Source organism: Symphalangus syndactylus, chromosome 18, assembly GCF_028878055.3.
Source record: "Symphalangus syndactylus isolate Jambi chromosome 18, NHGRI_mSymSyn1-v2.1_pri, whole genome shotgun sequence".
Classification (NCBI taxonomy): Eukaryota; Metazoa; Chordata; class Mammalia; order Primates; family Hylobatidae; genus Symphalangus; species Symphalangus syndactylus.
Genome location: NC_072440.2, coordinates 39238248 through 39259625, shown reverse-complemented (window position 1 = coordinate 39259625; position 21378 = coordinate 39238248). Strand labels below are relative to the sequence as shown.

Here is a 21378-nt window from a genome sequence, read left to right as displayed (position 1 = left end):
CAGGAAGGGAGAGAGAGAGAGAGAGAGAGGAAAGAAAGAAAGAAAGAAAGAAAGAGAGAGAGAGAGAGAAAGAAAGAAAGAAAGAAAGAAAGAAAGAAAGAAAGAAAGAAAGAAAGAAAGAAAGAAAGAAAAGGAAAGGAAAGGAAAGGAAAGGAAAGGAAAGGAAAGGAAAGGAAAGGAAAGGAAAGGAAAGGAAAGGAAAGGAAAGGAAAGGAAAGGAGGAAAGAAGGAAGGAAGGAAGGAAAGGAAGGGAGGCAGAGAAGCAAGGGAGGGAGGAAGGAAGAAAGAAAGGGAGAAAGAGACCTCCTATATTTTGGGACAACTGGTGAAATTTGAATAAAGTTTGGAGATCAGACTTCAGATATTAGATATTACCACATAGGGGTAATGGGGTATGATGTCTGCAACTTACTTTCAAATGGTTTAGAAAAGTGCTCTTAATAATATGCATATGTTAAAGAACAAGAGAATGATAAAGTAAATGAGGCAAAATGTTAACAATTGGTAAATTCAGATGAAGAATATCCTAAAACTTTTTGACAATTCTTGCAACTTTCTCTAAATTAAAATTATTTCAAAAAGCTTTTTTAAGCTAACAAATCTTGCTGCCCTGGCACACACACAGCTGATCATGGCCTTGCCCCACCACTCCACTCCTCAGATCCCCTCACCAAAGTGTCAATGGCTCCCCATGCCAACCCAAAAAGTCCAAAGAGTTCATCTGGTATGCAATCCATACTACCATATGCTTTCACCTCTGTCATTCCAATTTCATGGTGCTCTTCCCAACACTATGCACTCTACTCCCTCCCTGTTTGATGTACCATGCTCCCTGACCCCACCCCAGCCCCCAGCATTATTCTGCTTCAAAGCCTTTGAAGAGGCTATTTCCTTTACCTAGAGTAAAACAACCTTTTTTTCCTAAAGATAAGCATCAGTCACATCCTTGCCTCAAGGCCTAATTTGAATCCTATTTTTTCCAAGTCATCACTCAGATCCACCCAGTTGGAATTTTTTTATCTTCCCAAGGCAGGTGTTGACCTCTGTGTTTGGCTTACTGTCTCAGTCCATTTGAGCCACTATATAAAAAAAAAAAAATACCTTATACTGGGCAATTTATAAACAACAGAAATTTATTGCTCATAGTTCTGAGAGCTGTGAAGTTCAAAATCAAGGCACCAGCAGATTAAATGTCTGGTGAGGGCTCATACCTTATAGACAGCACCTTCTATGTGTCCTCACGAGATGGAAGGGGCAAACAGGCTCCCTCAAGCCTCTTTATAAGGGCACTAATTCATTCATGGAGAGAGAGCCCTCATAACCTAATCACCTTCCCAAAGGCCCCCCTCTTAATACCACCACTTTGGTGATTAGGTTTCAGCATATGAATTTGAGAGGGATACAAAAATTCAGACTATAGCACTTACCTCCACTCCTTATACTGGAAATTTTATTTATGTGTCCTTCACCCATCAAATTAGGAGTTTGCAGAGGCTGGTAAAAATGTGGTTTTCATCTTTATAACCCTTGTCCCTTTTTAAATAATTTAAAAAATGTGTGCTGCCAGGGCTGATCAGCAGATTCAAGGTGACAGGGCAAGGCACAGTTCTGGCAATGAGCTTCACTAAACATGTGAAGTCATTCAGACACACTTTCGACTCTCCACAGCTCCCAGCTCTGCAAGGAAAGGCAGAGAGGAGAGACATCCTCCACAGGCTCGCCTTACCACCAGCAATGCTCCTGTGTGGAGTTCCTCCCCTTTCCAGAAGCCCCTTCATTCGGTCAGGTCAGTTTGTCACACCCTGCCTCAGACCTTCCAGCAAGCTCTGTGCAGCTGCTGCTGGCCGAGAAAGGATGTGTGCGAAGCTGCTCTACCTGCAGGTTAGAGTCTCTCCAGGACTCTAAATGCTTGAATGGCTTTATTTTCAATACTTTACCTTTTTTTAAGAAAAAATAAATTTAAGCCTTTCGACAAAACTTACGTAAGAGTCTTTTTGTAACTCCTTAGAAAGTTCTAGAGAGAAAACAAAATAAATGTGCTCAGAAGGAATAGAAATTCAATTCTGTTTGCTTTCTAGGTCTTTTTTCCCCTAATGTCATCCTCCCTAAGCACCCTGTCTTTCTTTCTTCTAGTGCCCATAGGTTTTGTTGAAATCAAGGCTCGGTTTCTCCTTCCATCTCTTCCTTCTACTGACAGAGTCTAAGGCTCAAGGGCAGTTAAGTCACTTGGCCAAGGTTATGTTGCCCTAAAGTGGCTCTAGGTTTGTTAGTGGGTTTATACACCCTACAACTGGAGCTGAGGATCAAACAATGAGATTTCGGGATTGCACATGTAGTTATGGCCAGAAGAGCCAGGTCCTTATAGGAGAATAAGGAGAAAAATATAAGGCCAAGATCTGGACATTGGGAAACCTGCACTTAGGGGACACAGGAAGTCATCCTATGATGAAAATGGCTTTCCATTAAACTCCAAGAGATTACTTCCTAAAACTCATTCTATAATAAGGAAAACAAAATATACCACTCTTAATTAAGATCTAAATACAAGAACCATTCTTTTTCCTTTCATTCATTTAGCAAGTATTGATTAATGTCTATCATATACTAGAAATGTTTCTACGTTCTAAGGAGACAGTAGTGTACAAAAACAGACTGTTTGTACACTGTTTAAGTTCCTGTTTGCAGAGAATTTACCAGAGCTAATCTTGTAATATCTGAAAAATCAGAGACTTCCTAAAACAAGCTACTTATTCTCTATGAACTTCACTTCTTTCATCTGTTAAATGAAAAAAAAAAAAGACAATTACCACCTACATCACATAGAGTTGCAAGGAAAGCTTAAGTCATATAGAAAGTGCCTAACATAGAGTGACATTCAGTAGATAATCAATAAGGGGTAATATCTAATTCTGATTACATACTACCAGAGTTATCCTTCACTATCCCTCAGGACTCAACCTAACAAATAATCCTGTCAGCATGTTCTAAATCCAATCATTCTGATATAATCCTAGAGATTTTTGCTATTTCTGCATTCAAGTCTGCACTACACTCAATACTTTTTCCTCACTCCAAGTAATAACTGTAAAATCATAGTTTTTACATGCAAGTTTTATATATTTCTAATCCACATTAAAATCATCAGTAACTATTAAAATTTAAAAGTCCATGCATGTGACACAGCACCTAAAAGTAACTGAGATGTCACCGGAAGTCTGTTGGGTCTACTTTGGGAGATACTTCTCCACAGGCTCGACTTGGCAGAACTGATCACAGTATCTAAATTCGGCTTCTTTAAATGAAACACATTTTGGAGAGCTCCACAGTCTGCCATCCTCTCACAATCTCCACTGTTACTCTCCTAACACAGCCCCTGACATGACTGTCATAGCCTCCCAACTTCCACCCTTGCCTCCCTACAGCCTGTGCCCCCACAGCAGCCAGAATCAGACCATGTCTCTCCCCTGCCCCAAATCCACCAATGGATTGCCATGGCACTTAGAAAGAAGGTAACGAGCTTACTGTTGTCTACAAAGGCCTTGCGTGATCTGGTCACCGGTTGTCTCCCCAACCTCACTTCCTACCCTTCTTTCCATTGGAAGTACAGCTGCTGCAGCACCAAACGTCATTCAGACAGCCTTGCATCCACTAATCCCCCTGTTTGGAGCACACTTTGCCCAGATTGTCATGGCTCACTCCCTCACTTCAGAAGCCTTCCCTCAACACTAATCAAAAAAGCACCTCCGCCATCATTCCCTTTCTGCTCACCTTGCTTTATTTTCTCAATAACCCTTATCGCTGCCAAGCATTAAATTATGTATTCACACATTTGTTTAATGTCTGTCAATCCCCATTAGATTATAAACTTCTAGGATGGCCTCCATTTTGTCTATTTTTACACTAGTATATTACTAATGCCTGAAATAGTGTGGAAGTCACTCAACAAATATATATTTGTTGGTTGAAGGTATGTGTGACTGGGCAAAGTGGATAACCAGTATTCTTTAAAATATGTCCAGTTTGAAGTTCCTCTATGACATGTAGAATAGGCAGGAAGAAGTGCAAACCTGGAGTTAAGGAGAGAGGAAATCAACTGCAAGAACATATGAAAGCATGATCAAAACCCCACAGACTCACCCAGCAAATGCTATAGTAATAGCGGCTCCAAAATACAGAAATTGATTAGAGACAGAATAGAGCTCAGGGATAGATATGAATAAAACTGAAAAAGAACCAACCTCATTATTCAAGAATTTGTGGCTTAAACTCAATTTGCTTTAAAAAGGAGGAGTGAGGGGAGAAGTGTGTAAGTAAATAAGCAAAATTTTAATTTTAGCCTGTAATAACAACTTACTCCCTGACCAAGCTTTAAAAACAGTGCTGAAAAGTAACCAGGTAAGTTGAGCTTTTTTCTGTTTGTTTGGTTTGGTTTTACACAGTATGTAAAGGTTAAATTTCCAAAAGGGAGGCTGTTAAGATGGAGGAAAAAAAGGTGAAATGACTTCCGGTAGACCGAGCGTATTAATGGCCCAACTCATGGCCTTCCTATGTATGCACATTTTGACTCCTAACTTTACAATCTCCCACTCGGACTCTGAGTTCCACCACAAACTGCTTTGGCCAGTGGGATGTTAGCAAATGTGACACACACAGAGACTTGAAAAGTGCATGTGTGTTGCCAGCTACCATTTTACACAACTGGACTTGCCCATGCTTCCACCCCAGACACCACTATGAAAACATCCCTGAGCTAGCCTGCTGGAGGGATATGAGAGACGTGGGAAGGAGCATTGACTTTACCAAGGAAGGTCATCTTGGTCTGCCAGCTAACTCCTAATGCATGAGTAAGGCTTGCTAAAATAATCAGAATCTGCTTAGATAACCAGAACTCCCCAGCCAACTGGTAGACTCATGAAAATCTTCAATGATTATCCTTTTAATCATTTATCCATTTAATCCAAAACTATGTTTTGGAACTGTTTGGTACACAACAATAGCTAACTGATACAACTTCGATAATTCCCTCCAAATAACAAAGGAAATTAAAAGAGGAGGTTGAAGGAGTCCCTTAAATTCAAATTCAAGGTCATAATTTTAAAATATTTTATCTAAAAGTCTAAAGCATTTAAAAAACAAATTTGGCAAAAGAATTCTGGATTTTCTGGTAAATCTTTTTAAATCATTTGAAAACAAGATTATGAGAAAATACATTTAATGTAATTGCAATCCAAAGCTGAACCATTAGCATCCCCTTAAATTATAAAAATGGGGTGTTTTTTTTACAAGTATAAATAACTTACACCGAGTAAGCTGTCTGGTTTTCTTCATGGCCTCCAAGAAAAACAAAATGGAGCCACGTACGTTCACTTCATCCTTCAGTAATTCTACTCTATCTAGCCTCATCACAGGGGACTTCTCATTTCCATAGCACTGGAGTCTATTTTCATTAAAAGAAACTATTCCTTCCTTCATCTTTAAAACATTAACTACCTTCTTGTATATGTACCAGATTCACTTAAGGAACTATAGCTAAAAGAAACCAGCAACTATTTGCTTCTATTCCTGCTTTTGTATTGGCATAAGCACTACCTCTTTTCCCCTCCAAGGTTACCTTTTCTTTTTTCTTTGCATATTTCCCAGGAGCTCTGCACTAAAGCATAAACTTTCACATTAGAGATGTGAATAATAAAGCAGAGACCAGAGGAATACATATGCTGGTTGAAGAGGCTTTCTCACCCAGCCTCCTTCACGCTTGCAGACTCATACCCAGTGCAGTTGACAATTTTAGTTCACGCAGAATCCATTGTATATTCTGTTCCATAAACATACACATCTTTGTATGAGGAGAAAGTGAACCAAATTGAGAACATTATTAAAGACACAAGTAATAATATGCGCTGTAGAGCCTTCTAGTATGCTGAGTCTCATTTGGTCCTCCTTGTGTGGCAAGCATAGCCTGGATTCCTACCTCTGTTTTACAGGCAAGGAAACTGAGGCTGGCGGTGGCAATGTAACTTGAAGTTTCTCCTTTATAAAGTGACTGAGTCAGGATTCAAACCCAAGTTCAAGATCCTTTTTTGTACACTATGCTTCTGAATCTTACAGCGTTGGGGAGGGGGAAGTTTTCATGTAAGAGAAAAGGACCACAGACATATTTACATGTACTTTGAATACTTGCATGAAAAAAGGAGCTACCAACTGGTAATATCTCTAGAACAACATTCTACAGCACACAACAGAAAGCTATATAATTTTGCATCATGTTATATACTGATCACACTAGAGCAACAAATACTAAAATGAAGATTCCCAAACAACTTGGCTTGACAATCACACCTTCACCACCTCTTAATATTCACAATGTGCTACTGAGGGCTGTTTGTTCTTTATCCAACATAGCCTACTGCAATAAATTCTTGTTTATCCAAAATACATTTAAGGGATGTGGTGCTGCAAATAATTGAACAGGCAGGTTAGTGGAGACTACTAAATGTAGTAACATCTCATTTATTTCTGTCTCTGTTCAATTTTAAAGCTCTAGAACAGGGTTTGGTAAACTCTTTTGTAAAAGGTCAGATATTAAATACTTTAGGCTATACAGACCGTATGGTCTCTGCAGGAACCACTCAATTCTGCCCTTACAGTGTGTGAAAGCAGCAGTAGATGATATACAAACAAAGGGGCATGGCTGTGTTACAATAAAACTTTATTTACAAAAAACAGATTTGGCCTACAGGAAGTAGTAGTTTGCCAACCCTTGCTCTAAAACATAACCCTCACCCAGAAGGAAAAAATGCAGTCACGTCTTATTTACTCTCAGGGGAGAACTGACACCCTCAGTGACACCTATTCTCTCATTTTATACGTAGGTTTTAGAAACGAGGCTATTTTCTTGCTTACAGCCTATAGCAAAATAGGAGCAGGAATTTTACAGCAAGGGTGCTAGTACAGGCCAGTAGACTGAAGTCCAAACCCTTAGAACATCGCCAGAGGGCTGATGCAGTAGAGCAGTCTGGGCCAGTTAGTGCAAGGGCAAACACTCTCCCTAAATCCCTTCATGTCCTCTTAATCATCTCAGTATCACCTCAATCAGTATCACCAAAGGACGATTCCATTTAATCTCTCTAAAACAGAAGAAACAGAGACACAGGAATCCATTTGGAAAGACCCATGAAAACTGGCTACATCTAGACGTTTTGAAACTGACTGAATAAACTTCAGCTATCTAGAAAATATATTTTGTCAAATAATCAGTTCCCCAAATAATAATAAGATGACAAACATTTATAAAGCACTATGAGACATGCATCATTCCAAGCAATTTTGGAATTAATAGACATAAAATGTAAAGCGTTTTATGTATATTAATTTACTTAATCTCTACAACAACCCAACCAGTTAGGTACTATTGTTATCCCATTTTTCAGATAATTAAATGGAGGTACATGGAGATTAATTAATTTGTCCAGAGTAACTCAGGTACCAAGTGGCAGAGCTGGGATCTGAACCCAGGCAGTCTGGCTCCAGAGACCACAGAGTTATGGGTTGATGCAAAAGTAATTGCCGTTCTTGCCATTTTAATGACAAAAACGGCAATTACTTTTGCACCAACCTTTTGCACCAATAATTGCTACACTATGCTGAGGCATTACTTTATACCCATATGCGGACTGCCTTAGTTCAAAGACTAGAAATATAATAAATGTGCTTAAAATGTCTATTAAATAGAATATAATCTTCAGAATCTTAAAACTGAGACATGTCAGTGTTTTCAATGCCTCAGGGTGAAGAATGCAAGTGCCTATTATTATTGTTCAGTTTCACCAAAATAAAAAGATTGCTCGGATGTTAGATTGAGGATATTTTACTCTATTGGTGTTGTATTTTAAATTGTTTTTGGAATGAGCCAGGGAAATAAACAATAAGTAAATGGAGTTATGGGAAAATTCTTTTTAGGCATTCCTGGTCTAATCAGATAAATATGAGAATGTGACATGAGTTAGTGCTTCTATTTTTTAGGTCAGGATATGAAGATTAAAACAGTTTCTATTTGTTGTCTTTATTTCTTAAATAGCTTGATTATAAATCTGGTTTATGGGAGGAAAATAATTTAGTTGTTAAAATAGCTGAGTTTATTATTGGCTTAACACCCAACAAAAATATTTTAACCTAATATATCGAAGGTAAAGGACTAAAATTGGTTTGACAGGCTTATGACTTTTATTGAAACTGATATTTTATTAACAGAAAATTAACATATTTGGATTTTTTAAATAGAATAATCTGAAAAAAAAGTTGTTTACTGAGAGGTAACTGTGTTTTTTTTGTTTGTGATATAAATACGTTTGTTGATCCCTAGAAGTTCAGAGTGGAGAAAAATCTTCTAGCTTCTGAAAAACAGAAGCTACAAATCAAGCTTATGTTAGTTGCACCATTTGCTCAACTCCATGCAAGAAAAATTTCTCCAAAACCTACCTGTACACTTACTTTACAGCAGTTTTCCCCAATAAGAAGTTAGCATTTACTGCAAAGTTTATAAAATACCCAAGGAACTATGGGGAATGAATGAACTTTGATTAGCCATTTCATCTTCCTTGACAATTTTTCATTTTCTCCCCACCTTTTTATAAAACTACAAAGCAAGGGATTCAAATACCTGACATAGAAGAGGATGGGTGAGGTAAAGAGAGAAAAATATCCCAGGACTACTCTTTCACTATAAGACATAAGTATTAAATCACAGCAATCTCTATAATCACAACGTTCAGTGATATTTTAACAGCCTTGGAAATTTTTTAACATATGGATCAAGAACTTAAAAGTAAAATCATTTTCCTAATTTCTTCCAGATGGTAAATATTATAATTTTTTTCATTACCTTATTGGTTACAAGGCATAGATTCTACACAGACATACTGAAGAACAGGAAGGAAAGAAAAGAGAAAAGAAAAAAGGGTATGGCAGAAATAGCTTAGTTGATCATTGTTGTGGATAGAATGTTTGTGTCACCCCAAAATTCATATGCTGAGATCTAATTCCCAATGTGTTGGTGCTTGGAGATGGTGTCTTTGAAAGATAATTAGGTCATGAGAGTGGAGCCATCAGGAATGGGGTTCGTGCCTTTACAAAAAGAGGCTAGAGAACTAGCTCACCCTCCAGTGTGAAGATACTGGGAGAAGTCAGCCACTTGCAACCCAAAAGACAGCCCTCACCAGAACCTGACCAGGCTGGCACACTAATCTCAGAATTCCAGCCTCCAGAACTGTAAAAAAATAAATAAATTTTTGTTGTTTATAAGACACCCAGTTGATGATACTTTGTTACAGCAGTCTCAACTGACAATCACCAAATCAACTTTTTATTCTTCCCAGACACAAATAGGACTATAGCCCCAGCTTCCCTTTCACTATATGGGGCCATGTGACCAAGCTCTGGCCAACAGAAGGTGAGCAGACTCCTATGAGTTTTCTCCTTTGCCAAAGCACAGACACCAGGAAGCTGGTCATGACAACAAGGTGATAAGAGTGGAGTCACAACAACACTGCTTGAATGAATGAGAAGAATCTGCCCACCAAGAATACTCACTTTAGGCTTTGATTGAGACAGAAATAAACTTTTCAGTTAAGTCAACAAGATTTCAGATTTTATATGTTATAGCAGTTAACATTACCAAAACTAACATGTAGAATCTAATAAGGATATCTAAAGCTCTGGAAATGTATTTCCTGGAATGGTACAACTTTATTCCTTTCTTGTTGATCTTAGATTTTATAACATAATTGTATATATCAGATGTTATTACCATATCTTCCATTAAATATCATGTTTGTAGATAATTGTCCTAGCTGCAAAATATATAGATGCTTATAAATTTTGTTTTAGCAATTTTAAGTAGCAATATATATTGTCAGTACATCCTAAACTGAAAGGGCAGAGAGCTGGATTCTAGTTCCAGGTATTCTAGGTTCCTGTCTCAGTTCTACTGTATATGAAACTTAAACCTGGTAACATCTTGGTTCCACCATTTATTTGTCAAATATGGTGACTGAACTAAATAAGGCTGGAGACTCTAAAAAGTAAAATTTTATAAGAAAATTTTTATGTTTCGTTTTTGGGGGTGGGTGAGGGACAGGGTCTCACTCTGTTGCCTGCCCAGGCTGGAATGCAGTGATACAATCATGACTCACTGCAGCCTTGAACTGACAGGCTTAAGTGATCCTCCCACCTCAGCATCCCAAGTAGCTGGGACCACAGATGTGAGCCACCACACCCAGCAAAGAAAATTAATATATTTCTACCCAGTACTTTTTGTATATACTACAGATTGGTCATTCCTTCATTATTAGCATAGTAAATATTTTGAGGAGAAAAGTAGCAACCTCATAATAACCCTTTTTCTTTAAGAATTATCCTAAAAGTTCTGCAAACATGAAAGTAGGTTATAAGCTCCTTGAGGAAACCATGTCTTGTTCATCTTTGTGTTTCTAGCACCTAACTCCTGGTTTTTGCTGAATAAAAATATCTTATTGAGAAGTTAAAAAAAAAAACATTATTTCACTATGGGTTTTAAATTACTGAAGAAGTGTTCTTATCCAATCACCAAAGGCACAAAAAATCAGGTCAATGGTTCTAGATCCAGTTTTCAAATACTACTACAAATGAAATTGTTTCATTCCTAGAAAGTTCTCTCATGAATTTCTGGGTGAACTGTGTGAGATAAAAGTGGAGAGAATCCATTCCATTTTAATATGTTTTACTTATCGTGATTCCTCTATGATTTCGCCAATTTTTTAAAAAGGGTTCAACAGGTGAAATGGGTAACTGCTTTAACCTAACCAACATTGCTGTCAGGAAATCATCAAACTATAACAGCAGTGAGCTGAAACCACCGAAATGTAGGATGCAGCTATGGACATTATTCCAAAAAGCATAATGATCTTCTGAAGCAGACCCACCTAAAAATTTGGGATTCAAAACTGCTAATTGATCTTTCAAATCATTCAGAAAGTCATTTTGACCATTCATTGTATCCCTGAGATGAAAAGACCTGCTAGGAATAAGCATCACCCTAAAACCTACATGATTATTTCCTTAGCAAAATTTAATAATGAGAGTCAAGACAGGAATTTTTAAAAAAAATCCAAGAACATCTGTCAGTCTAAATTTCCTAACCCACTTTTTCCTGTGAGGAAAATACGTCCTCTAAAACTTCGTCATTGGCAACTCTAAATGTAGGCTGTGAAGGAATGCTTATCTAACTATTGGCTTAGTGCTGTATCTAAGTGGAAAGAAAATTACGGCACAAGCTTAACCAACAAGAACGTTCATCCTGGTTGAGGGAAGCAGACATAGCTTAGAAAGTTAGTCAATCTAATCAATAAGAAATATATCTGATACTTTCCATTTTAAAAATTGAAAATTTGCAAAGAATTTTTATTAATATACTGATAATTGTCGCAATATGTAACATTTATATGGCTATGGCACATGGAAGTTTACTAAATATGTTTTCACATACAATGCCATATTCATTTATCACAGTAAACCTATTGGTATTTTTAATACTCAAGTAATAGACGGATCAGCACTGAAGCTCCAATGGGAGCTTCGATGGGAGCTTAAACAAATGTAAGGTCCAAAAGCCTTCATAACATTAGGATCAAACAGTGAAGATTTTCTTTGCTTCAAAAGTTTTGTCCATTACTGGGAATATGTTTTAGAAGTAAAGAGTCCTAACCCTAGCGTGATGAGCTACAGTCATAATAATAGTGTACATGTACAGCACATTACAAATTACATATTACAATGTTCTTTTGACAAGCACTTTCTCATTGTGATATGGATATTCACCAATGTAGTAAAATATCAGAACATGTATCATTATTTTCATTTTAAAGACATAGAGACTGAGGCTTAGAAAACATTTCATGGCCTGAGCGTGGTCCCATTGACTCCAAGATTAATTCACCAAAATGTTCTGCTTCTTGAAATCAGAAATTAGAGGAACACGGTTATAATTAAGTTGGAATCATTGATTGTCTTGAAATTAAATGAAAGCTCCTCCTCCGCCAGTGTCTAGCTCCACAAAAGGAGGGACTTAAAGAAATGTAAGGCATTTAACTCTTTGGTGGTGTGCTTTTTCTGTGGAAAGGGGGACATTTGCTTCATTCGTTTTGTTCTGCTTTTTTAAAAACATGCTCAAGGTAGACAGCAACTCTTTTGAAAACACAAAGTAAGAATAATTAAATTCTTGGGCAAGCTGAAGAAATCAAATCAGTCCTATATATAACACAGGAAAAACGTTGGAGGGAAGAGCAAGTTTTTCCAAAAACAAAATTCACCAAAAAAAAAAAAAAAACCCACTGGAAAATGTAATTCAATCAAAAAATAATATTTGTTTCAACTTGGATTTATGTCTTTGCTTCAGTAGGTAGTGTTAATAGTCTCCAAATGCCAGCGTGTATTCATGAACACTTAGCAAGTTCATGATGTGATACATTCCTTTTTGGATACATCTTTTGTCAAATCCATCTGTCTATGGCAGATATGCATAGTTTTACAGAACCTTATCTGCAAAAGAACTTCCACAGTTAGACAAAAATGGCTTTAGAAAATTGAGAGGAGTGGATAGAAGAAAGATCAACTATCGCTGTTTGGGGGATTTTTTTTGCTTTCCCCACCATGCCTTGCCCCCAGCCCACTGTCCACTGGGCACCTGGCACCTCTAGACTCCATTTCTTAAAGCTCTGTTCTTTCACAAGTAAGAGATATGACTCTGGCATCTCAGGAAGAACTGAAGAGATGGAAGTCCCAGAGGAAAGTATCGATGCAAGACGTAAATACTCCTAGTATACACCCACCAGAATTTCCCTGAGCCTTGGTTTTAAACATCCTCTGAATTATATAGGCAGCTGATTAATGTTTGATAATTAAGCATTTTTATGTGATTCATCTCAATAAAAGCCCAAGCAAGGTAACGGAAACAATGAAGGCATGAAAAGGTGGAAGGACATGTGAATACTACACCAAGTGGGCCACATGGACCCAAGGAAAAAGAGGAGCTGAGTTGAAGTCAGCAGCTGACTCAGATAAAGCAGCTTCAACTCTACTACTTCTTACTCTTAGATGGGCTCCAAACCAGCTTGAGGGATGGGATTATATTTCTTTTATAGATGCACTCCTTTCTCCCACTAATACAGTCAGTTAGGAATGTATAGCTAAGAATGAGCCAACCATTACTATTCGTGTCTATGGCTACAGAAACTCAATAAATCAACTCGCTATTCTGGGTCAATAAATGAACTCATTATACTGTTTCTTCATGAAGTAAATGTGTTTCTAAGGGAATGTATTAAAATTACATTTTTTTAAATCTATGTATTTTGCATATATTTGGTTGATACAGAAAAGGAGTCTATGTTGGCTACTTTTCTTTCTTTCTACAAACTTCAATCATTGGTGTGATCTGAAAGGGGGTAATATTTCAGAAAGCAAACATATTTTTAATAACAAAACTTCGCATTTCCAGTGTGTTCTAAACATGACATTATGCAAACCACAACTAATATCTCTCTCCTACTGGCTAAATCATGCCAGTTGTTTAGGTGCAATCAAAAATAAACCACTAATGTTATTTTTATAGGAATTGGCAAGTAATTACCAACTATAGCTATTAAAAGTTTATATTTGCCACAGGAGCCTGTGATTTTAAAAACTGTTCAAATGATTTATGCTTGAGAGTTATACATAGCACAAATATATACATTTGTATCTGCAGGTCTAAAGAGGAAAAATTAGACAAAAAGCAACTTGAAAAGCAACCCCATTTTTTTAAAGACCTAGCTTTGTGCCGTATCGAGAAAAAGTATAAAAATTATTTGGGAGGAAGAAAAATATTTCTAAGCACTAATTTCGTAGGCAAAAGCCCTATTATTTTTTATGATAGGCTAGGAGAAATCAGTAATGATTTAAAAGCAAAAAGTAAACTGCTCACATTTACCAATCTATATTCAGTATTAATTCTACCCTGCAGTGTATGCTATAGAAGGTAATGAAATGCTGGTGTTTTCTGGTTTTTCACTTCGATCTGCTCCAGCTTTAACCTAAACCTTGTCAGCAACAGAAGTTACCCCCCAGCAATCATACAAACCTAACAATGGCTTCCCTGGCTTAATTTGATCTGCTCCCATCACAAATTCCAATCCACATACTTTCTTCTGTTATGGTTGTGTCTATATGTGTTTAATGAACTTTTTATAAGTTTTTACAACAAGCTCATGGTTTTTCATTCAGCCCTCTACCACATAAACAGGACCACTGAAGAGCATTTTTGTTCATATAAAAATGTTTTAGTTATTCATAGTGTATGTCTTCAATTGGCTGCAGATTACAGTGAACAAAAGTATTGCTGCCATCATTTTACATTTCTCCTGTTACTGTGCCCTCTCTGCTCTGTACCCCTGTCCCCAAAGCATTTATTATAATATTTGCTGCTTGCTCTCAGTTTTGGACTGAGATGCTGGGGGTGGGAAACCTTAAAACTTGCCTGACTCAAGTGCTCTCTAAGCTTTGATCCCAGCATCCTGCTTTAACCTGCTCCTGTTGGACCTCTGCCACTTTACTGACCCCATAAAACAAACAGAGCTAGCAAATGCATCAAACAGCCTCCTTCAAAATGCAGCTTGACTGTGATTCATGGCACAAAGCTGGAATAACCCTGCCAGTTCTTAGAAGCTTTAAGATTCATCGTCTTGAACTTGATACACATAGTATAGCACCTTAAAAACGAATCATCTGCTAGTTCAGTATTTTCTACTTACAATCACTCCCTCCCAGGGCATGTAATTAATTTACTGAGCTTAAAAAAAAAAAAAAATCAGGATTACTCACACAGTCTTGAAGATGCAATGTCAGCTATTTAGGACAGAAACATCCAAGGCCGTGTCAGAACTCAATTACGACTACATATGCATTAAGGCAGGAACTGGCAGGCCTCTGGGTACGCCAACTATAGGACTCGTGCTTCTCGTACGCCGGGCTATAATCTATGAAACTGAGCTCCAGAGCCAGCCAATCACTCAGCTCCTCATAACAAGGCTAACTGGCTCTGGAAAGCTGAAAGGGCTGCACTGGAACAACACAGATGAGATATTCTACACATTAATCTACTTATCTGGAATCCCTTTGCCTCTAAAGGCCAGAGAAAAATCACAGCTTCCTTGTCGGAGGGGAAAAGGACAGGTGATCTGGGGAAAACGCAGCTACACCTGGAGCAAGGTCTATTCCCGGCTTGGCAATCCCAGCTGTGCCGGTGCTACAGGACCCGAGCCGTCCCAGAAACCAAAGGGCAGGCACGGCAGCAAACGCCTGAGGTAATTTTCATCTTTCTTTTTATTTTTAGTAGAATAATGCAGACTGAAAATGATAAGCATGAAGTCGCTGAGGCAACTAGATATGCTTCGATTTTATTTTACATTTTCCTATTCTAATCGTGTGCAGGATCATTTGTTAGGAAGTCTGAGGAGGGGGAGAATTAATGTACCTGAAATAAACTTGAAACTAAAAGGATCATTTGTGGAGGAAAATAGAGAATTTTCCAGAAGAGTTTCAGAGCTACCTTTTCAGATGGGTAGGCTTTTCACCCACCCACAGAAAGAAGAGTCAACGCGGCTAAGACAGGACAGGGATGGGTTTCAGGAGCACAATTAAAAGTTTTTCGTATCTTAAAGAAAATACCTATGTTCAGAGAGAAAACTGAGAAGATAAGTTACTGCCCAGTTCCTCTGGCCTTTGACACTTAGACCACATAAGAATGTTCCATGGTAGAAGGGCTGGGACAGAGAATCTTAGGAATCCTAAGAGAGAATCAATAACGCTCCCCTGCCCCAGGTTTTTCTTGTTTTCTTTGAAATAGTATCCTTATTTCCCATTACATTTTAGTATTAGTCATACCAATTACTTGTTACACCATACTTCTACATTTGCAGTTATTAAAGGATCTGTGGAAAACACTTTAAAGTCAAAATTATTATAGAGGCAACTAAAATAAGAAAGCAAAAAAAATATGTGAAACTGATATACACATAACCGGAACACCACACCCCTTAGATACTTAATGTACTTAACCCAATGACAAATCCTTCCAAATCCTCAGCAAATTGTCTGTTTCTTTAATACATTTTGTAGCAAGTGTAACATTAGCAACAAAAAAAACTTTGGCAATAAACGTGTACATAACTAAATCAATCCTTATGCTTTCATAGTGACAACAGAATATACATAATATGTTAATTGTTTTCTTGGACTTATAGGCTCCTAAGGCAAGAAGCTGAGAAGAAAATTTTCCTTTGTTTAGTGGTGAAATATAAACAGTAACAGAAGAGACATTTATGCACTTTTTGTTGGCTGTAGACAATTGACTGAATTCAACTTGAGATTTGACACCAGAAAGAAAAACATTGCAATAGACAGAAAACAGAAAAAGTAATCCATTGGCAGTTTCCCCCCAGGGTGTGTTCTTTGAATTGTCCAATCTGTGCCTAGCCAGGGAAGAATATTTCTGCTCTGTTTAAATAGTTTTTATTTAATTAAACCTTTGTTTATTTGACAGTGCTGCTGCCTTCGGTGACTATGTGAGAATGGAAACTTCTAAGGAAGCCAGGTTGTTAGAATTGTTACCCCCTTTACTCAGAGATAACATAGATTATCCAGGCTGAGATGGAAAACAAGCCCTTCATTGAATTTTCAACACAGACTCCCTGCTTCTCATCTCCTTAATAAAATTTCATTAAAATCCCCTTGAACTCCCATGTTCAAATCTCCATTTGTTGACAGACAAGGCCAATAATACTCTAAACTGAGGCATGCAGGTCATTTCATTTGTATTCTTGTCCAGAAATTTCCCATAGGAAGACTTCACCTCCTACAACTCTGAAGAAAACTCTGACTGTCCAAGACAATCTCCAGCAACCATCCACAGTCATTTGAGTGGAAGCTTTCACAGCTTTTGTACATTCTCTGTGTCAACATCCATACAACTGACATACAACTGAGTTACAGACTGGCTCCCTGACCCTTACAAACACTAAAAGTTTTGTTTGACACAACTTGAAGCTGCTCATCTGTTAGTAAGCGATGTTCACTCCAGAACACATTCATGATGAGAACTTTCTAAAAGACCAGCACTGCCTTCCCCTCCTATAATCATAATAATCATGGTAACTTGAAACATGTTACTGGGACTCGACATTTTTCTGGGGATTGAAATATTTAGTCCTTGGAGCTGTCACATAGCAGGGGCAACCTCACACTGAAACAAAGGAAGTGATGTCCCATTATTATCCACCCTGAGCCACCACAATATGCTGTTTACACTTATTTTCTTCAGCCTATGCAAAACAAACCAATGGAAAAGGAAACTAAAAAATATACATACTAGTACCATTATCTTCTTTTGCCTAAAATTACTAATGCACTATGTCAGTCTGCTTCCTTCAGGCATCATTCTCAATTCCTCAGGACTTGTATTAGCAGGTTCTGGCTAGAGAGACTATCTCCTGTCATCACGATCAATTAATGTTTTCTGGTGATCACATCAGGCCCTATCTAAGAAGCTCATGGTACACAAGGGTCACCCAAATAGCTGAGTGCAGTCCTTGCTCATATTTCCTTCATCTCAACCCCGCAAACAAGAATTAAGATGATCCCAATAAAAGAAAAATTGCTCAGGAAAGTGAACCTTTTTCTGAACCAAGCACTGTCAGCAAATCTCAGGTATTAGAGCAACTATGGTTGACTGAAAAGTGTCTCAAAATCTGGGCCAAGAATGATTGCTAGGTCCATAAGCTAATTTGTCTGGCCTTGCGGTTTATGTAAGCCAAAGAAAGTCACTCATGAGTAAACTATAGAAAACGTCCAGACCCATCCTGTTAGTATGTCAAATCACCTAAGACTGGCAGGGTATTAACTCCATTCCATTCCAGGTGACAGGGATAAAGAGCCCCATTATTTTCACAGTGCCAGCCTCTACCTGAGGAAACCCTAGACCTTGGAACCAGTTTCCTGGTAGGGAACTGCTGACAGTTTCAATGCTGACAGTTGGAACCAGTGCCTCATAGTGTAAACCGAAAGAAAAATAGTTGCTTTTTAAAATGTCAGCAAGAAGGCCTGCCTCATCTTAACAAAGCAAAAAAAATGCTTTAATTCAAATCAAAAATCATGATACTAGAGATGGGAGTCTGTGGTCATTATAAAGATAAAGCTCATATTCTTGGTTCAGACAACAGAACACTTTATCTGGACAAATGGACCTCAAATTAAAATCTGCTCCTGGCACATGGGGGAAATTTTTTGTTCTATTTTGTTGTTGTTGTTGTTACTGTTTAAATCAATCTTCCTAAGGCCATGAATATGAAATCATACTAATAATGCATGTGACAAAATTCTAAAATATATTACCCTTAAAATTAGCATAAACCATCAACCTTTAGTATATTGTAGTCAAAACTCTTCTAGGTAATGAGACCTGAACAGAAGGATCCATTTATCTGTGGTCTTGCTCTTTGTCTAAGTTTCTCTAAAGCATTAGGACCATGACATATATAAAAACTGGCAATTACATTTAATAAGAAAAATGAGGGGAGTGCATTCTTAATATTTGGTGCTAAAACCACATCTTTGCTTTAAACATGTAAAGCAGTATAACATGGTTGTTGGTAGAAACTCTGGAGTCAGGCCACCTGGGTTCATATCCCAGCTCTGACTCTTAATTGTTGGACCCTGAGCAAGCTACTTAACAGCATTAGGCCTCAGTTTCCTCCCATATAAAAGGCTACCTCCTAGGCTGGTGTGAAGATTAAATAGGCAAATACATGCTTAGAACTGAGCCTATTATATGGTGACTGCTTATTAAAAGAAAACTGTCAGCTAGAAATGGTAGCTCGCCCCTTTAGTAATCCTAGCCCTTTAGAAGGCCAAGGCAGGAGGATCACTTGAATCCAGGAGTTTGAGACCACCCTGGGCAACACAGCAAGACCCCATCTCTGCAAAAAACAGAAATAAATAAATAAATAGCTGGGCATGGTAGCACACACCTGTAGTCCCAGCTACTTGGGAGGCCAAGGTGGGAGGATCACTTAAGTCCAGGAGTTGGAGGCCGCAGTGAGCTATGGTTGTGCTATTGCACTCCAGCCTCAGTGACAGAGTGAGATCCTGTCTCAAAGAAAAAATTGAAAAAACATAAATAAATAGAAATAAAATTGTTGTTTTTATTAGGATTAAGCTCACTGCAATAAACATACACAATATTGAAAATGAAGGTGAATTCCACGGAATACCATGCAGCCATAAAAAAAGGATGAGATCATGTCCTTTGCAGGGAGATGGATGAAGCTGGAAACCATCATTCTCAGCAAACTATCACAAGGACAGAAAACTAAACACCGCATGTTCTCACTCATAGGTGGGAACTGAACAATGAGAACACTTGGACACAGGGCAGGGAACATCACACATGAGGGCCTGTCAGTGAGTAGGGGGCTGAGGGAGGGATAGCATTAGGAGAAATACCTAATATAAATGATGAGTTCATGGGTGCAGCACACCAACATGGCACATGTATGCCTATGTAACAAATCTGCACATTGTGCACATGTACCCTAGAACTTAAAGTATAAAAAAAAAGATTAAACAAAAAGAAGAAAAGAAAAAGAAAATGAAGGTGAATTAATGAACTGCCAGATGTGGTGAAATGCGTCTACTAACATCACATATTGCATTTCAACTGATATTTGTAAGTAAGATTTTGCCTTAAGGCCTCTAAGATAACAGCACAGTGAAGTGTATTGGTCACTATTAATCATCAGTTTTTTGCCTGGTTCTCATCTGAGACTTTTAACCCTGCCCTGCATTTTGCTGTGTCATGCAAGGACACTAACCCAGAACATGACACACAAGGGGTAACAGTAGTAGACATGATTCACATGATAGTTGGTACAAAGTTTAGACTAGTTTAAACATTCCTGCATGAGGGGAAAAAAATAATGGAAGTCATTAATCTTCAGTCATGGTAACCTAACCAAAAACGATTTGAAGGAGGAGAAAAAAGAGGGTTACCAATCATGAATAGCTATGCTGATTATCCAAAATACATGAACTATGTCTGGATTTCATGCTGCATTCTCAGCTTAAATATGAGCTATGTCGAAGCTAATTATATTTTCTCCTCCCATTGATGAGAAATTTCTCAGAGCAAGAGAATATCAACTGAGACTTAGATGTGCTCACTAAGAAGCAGCAGAAGAAAGAACAGAGCCTGTTTGATGAAGGAATAGCCAGCCCAGAAAAGGAGTATGGATTTCTATACACAATCATTCATTCATTCATTCACTACTCATGCGTGATCTTCATCCTTATCTTCCTCCACTGTCACATGAATACCCGCCCGCTGCACCTACCTGCTTCCTATTCCTCAGAACCCAGGCTCACACACAGAGCCATGTTTCTGCAAATGCAGCCCCTCTAACTGCACACCCTTCCCCAGCACCCACCATGAAGACCAAGAAAAATGAGTTCCTTCACTGGAAACCCCTTCCTTGCCACCCCCTCTCCGTGAAAGGTGGTTAGTCCCTGCTGAGTAAATTAATGAACCAGTACCACTTACCACATAAACCAGCACTAGAGGACAAATGAACATTGGGAAAATTGAGGGATGTTTTCAGTTTAACAAAAAAAATGCTTTAAAATTGACACATAGGGTACTTTCGGCAAGATTAAAATTCCAATAAAATAAAATGTGAGGCATATTGGACCCACAAACAAACTCTTGGCTAAAGTTAGGCATCATCTCTGGTCCTTCTCAACAAATGGATAAAGAAACGCAGGGGATCCTAACATAGTCTCTAGAAATGATTGTATATTTGAAAGTTTGAAAGCTTTGCATGGGGCCTGGCAAGGAGTTGAATGAGCTAAGCTAAGTCTCACTTATTCTAATGATCCTGCTCCTGGCAGAAGAATGCACTCGGGGTAGGGGGATCTCAGACTCAGCGGTGGGTAATTATCTCCCTCTTCCCCCTCTGCTGGTGCAGTTACAGAATCCAACATCAAGATTCCCTCCCAGAGCCACTTGTGCCACTGAGCCTCAGCACCTGCAGCACTGCTGCAGTCCAGTCCTGTGACTAAGGGGGCAGTTATTCAGCACTGGACATTCACTGAGAGGAAAATAGTGGAAGGCGCTGGAGAATTTCAGGAAAACAATGTATTGTGGAGGACAGCCCTCGGAACTGTGATATAGGTCCAGTTTGTCTTTAGAGCCTTTCCTCCTCACTTCTCCCCCCAGAATAGTCTTCCTGGGCTCCCCAGATTCTTCTTTGTGGCCCACAA

At 38.3% G+C, this 21378-nt stretch overlaps 2 protein-coding genes across 5 annotated transcripts in view; one reads left to right on the top strand and one right to left on the bottom strand.

The window, feature by feature from the left end:
• The window catches only part of PDE4D (phosphodiesterase 4D), a 1541788-nt gene extending 1526811 nt beyond the window's left edge, over window positions 1–14977 (bottom strand). For both annotated transcript variants that reach the window (XM_055252913.2, XM_063622615.1), the window contains exon 1: window positions 14890–14977. The gene's annotated coding sequence lies outside the window, so the exon portion shown is untranslated. The remainder of the gene's footprint in view (window positions 1–14889) is intronic.
• LOC129467982 (uncharacterized) overlaps window positions 14896–21378 on the top strand; it is a 31517-nt gene continuing 25034 nt past the window's right edge. For 2 of the 3 annotated variants that reach the window (XM_063622621.1, XM_063622620.1), the window contains exon 1: window positions 14896–15371. In XM_063622621.1, the coding sequence (XP_063478691.1) occupies window positions 14902–15371 (470 nt within the window). In that variant the 5' untranslated portion in view covers window positions 14896–14901. Of the gene's footprint in view, window positions 15372–16609; window positions 18226–21378 lie in introns of those variants that run through there. The other variant, XM_055252926.2, reaches the window with a different exon arrangement.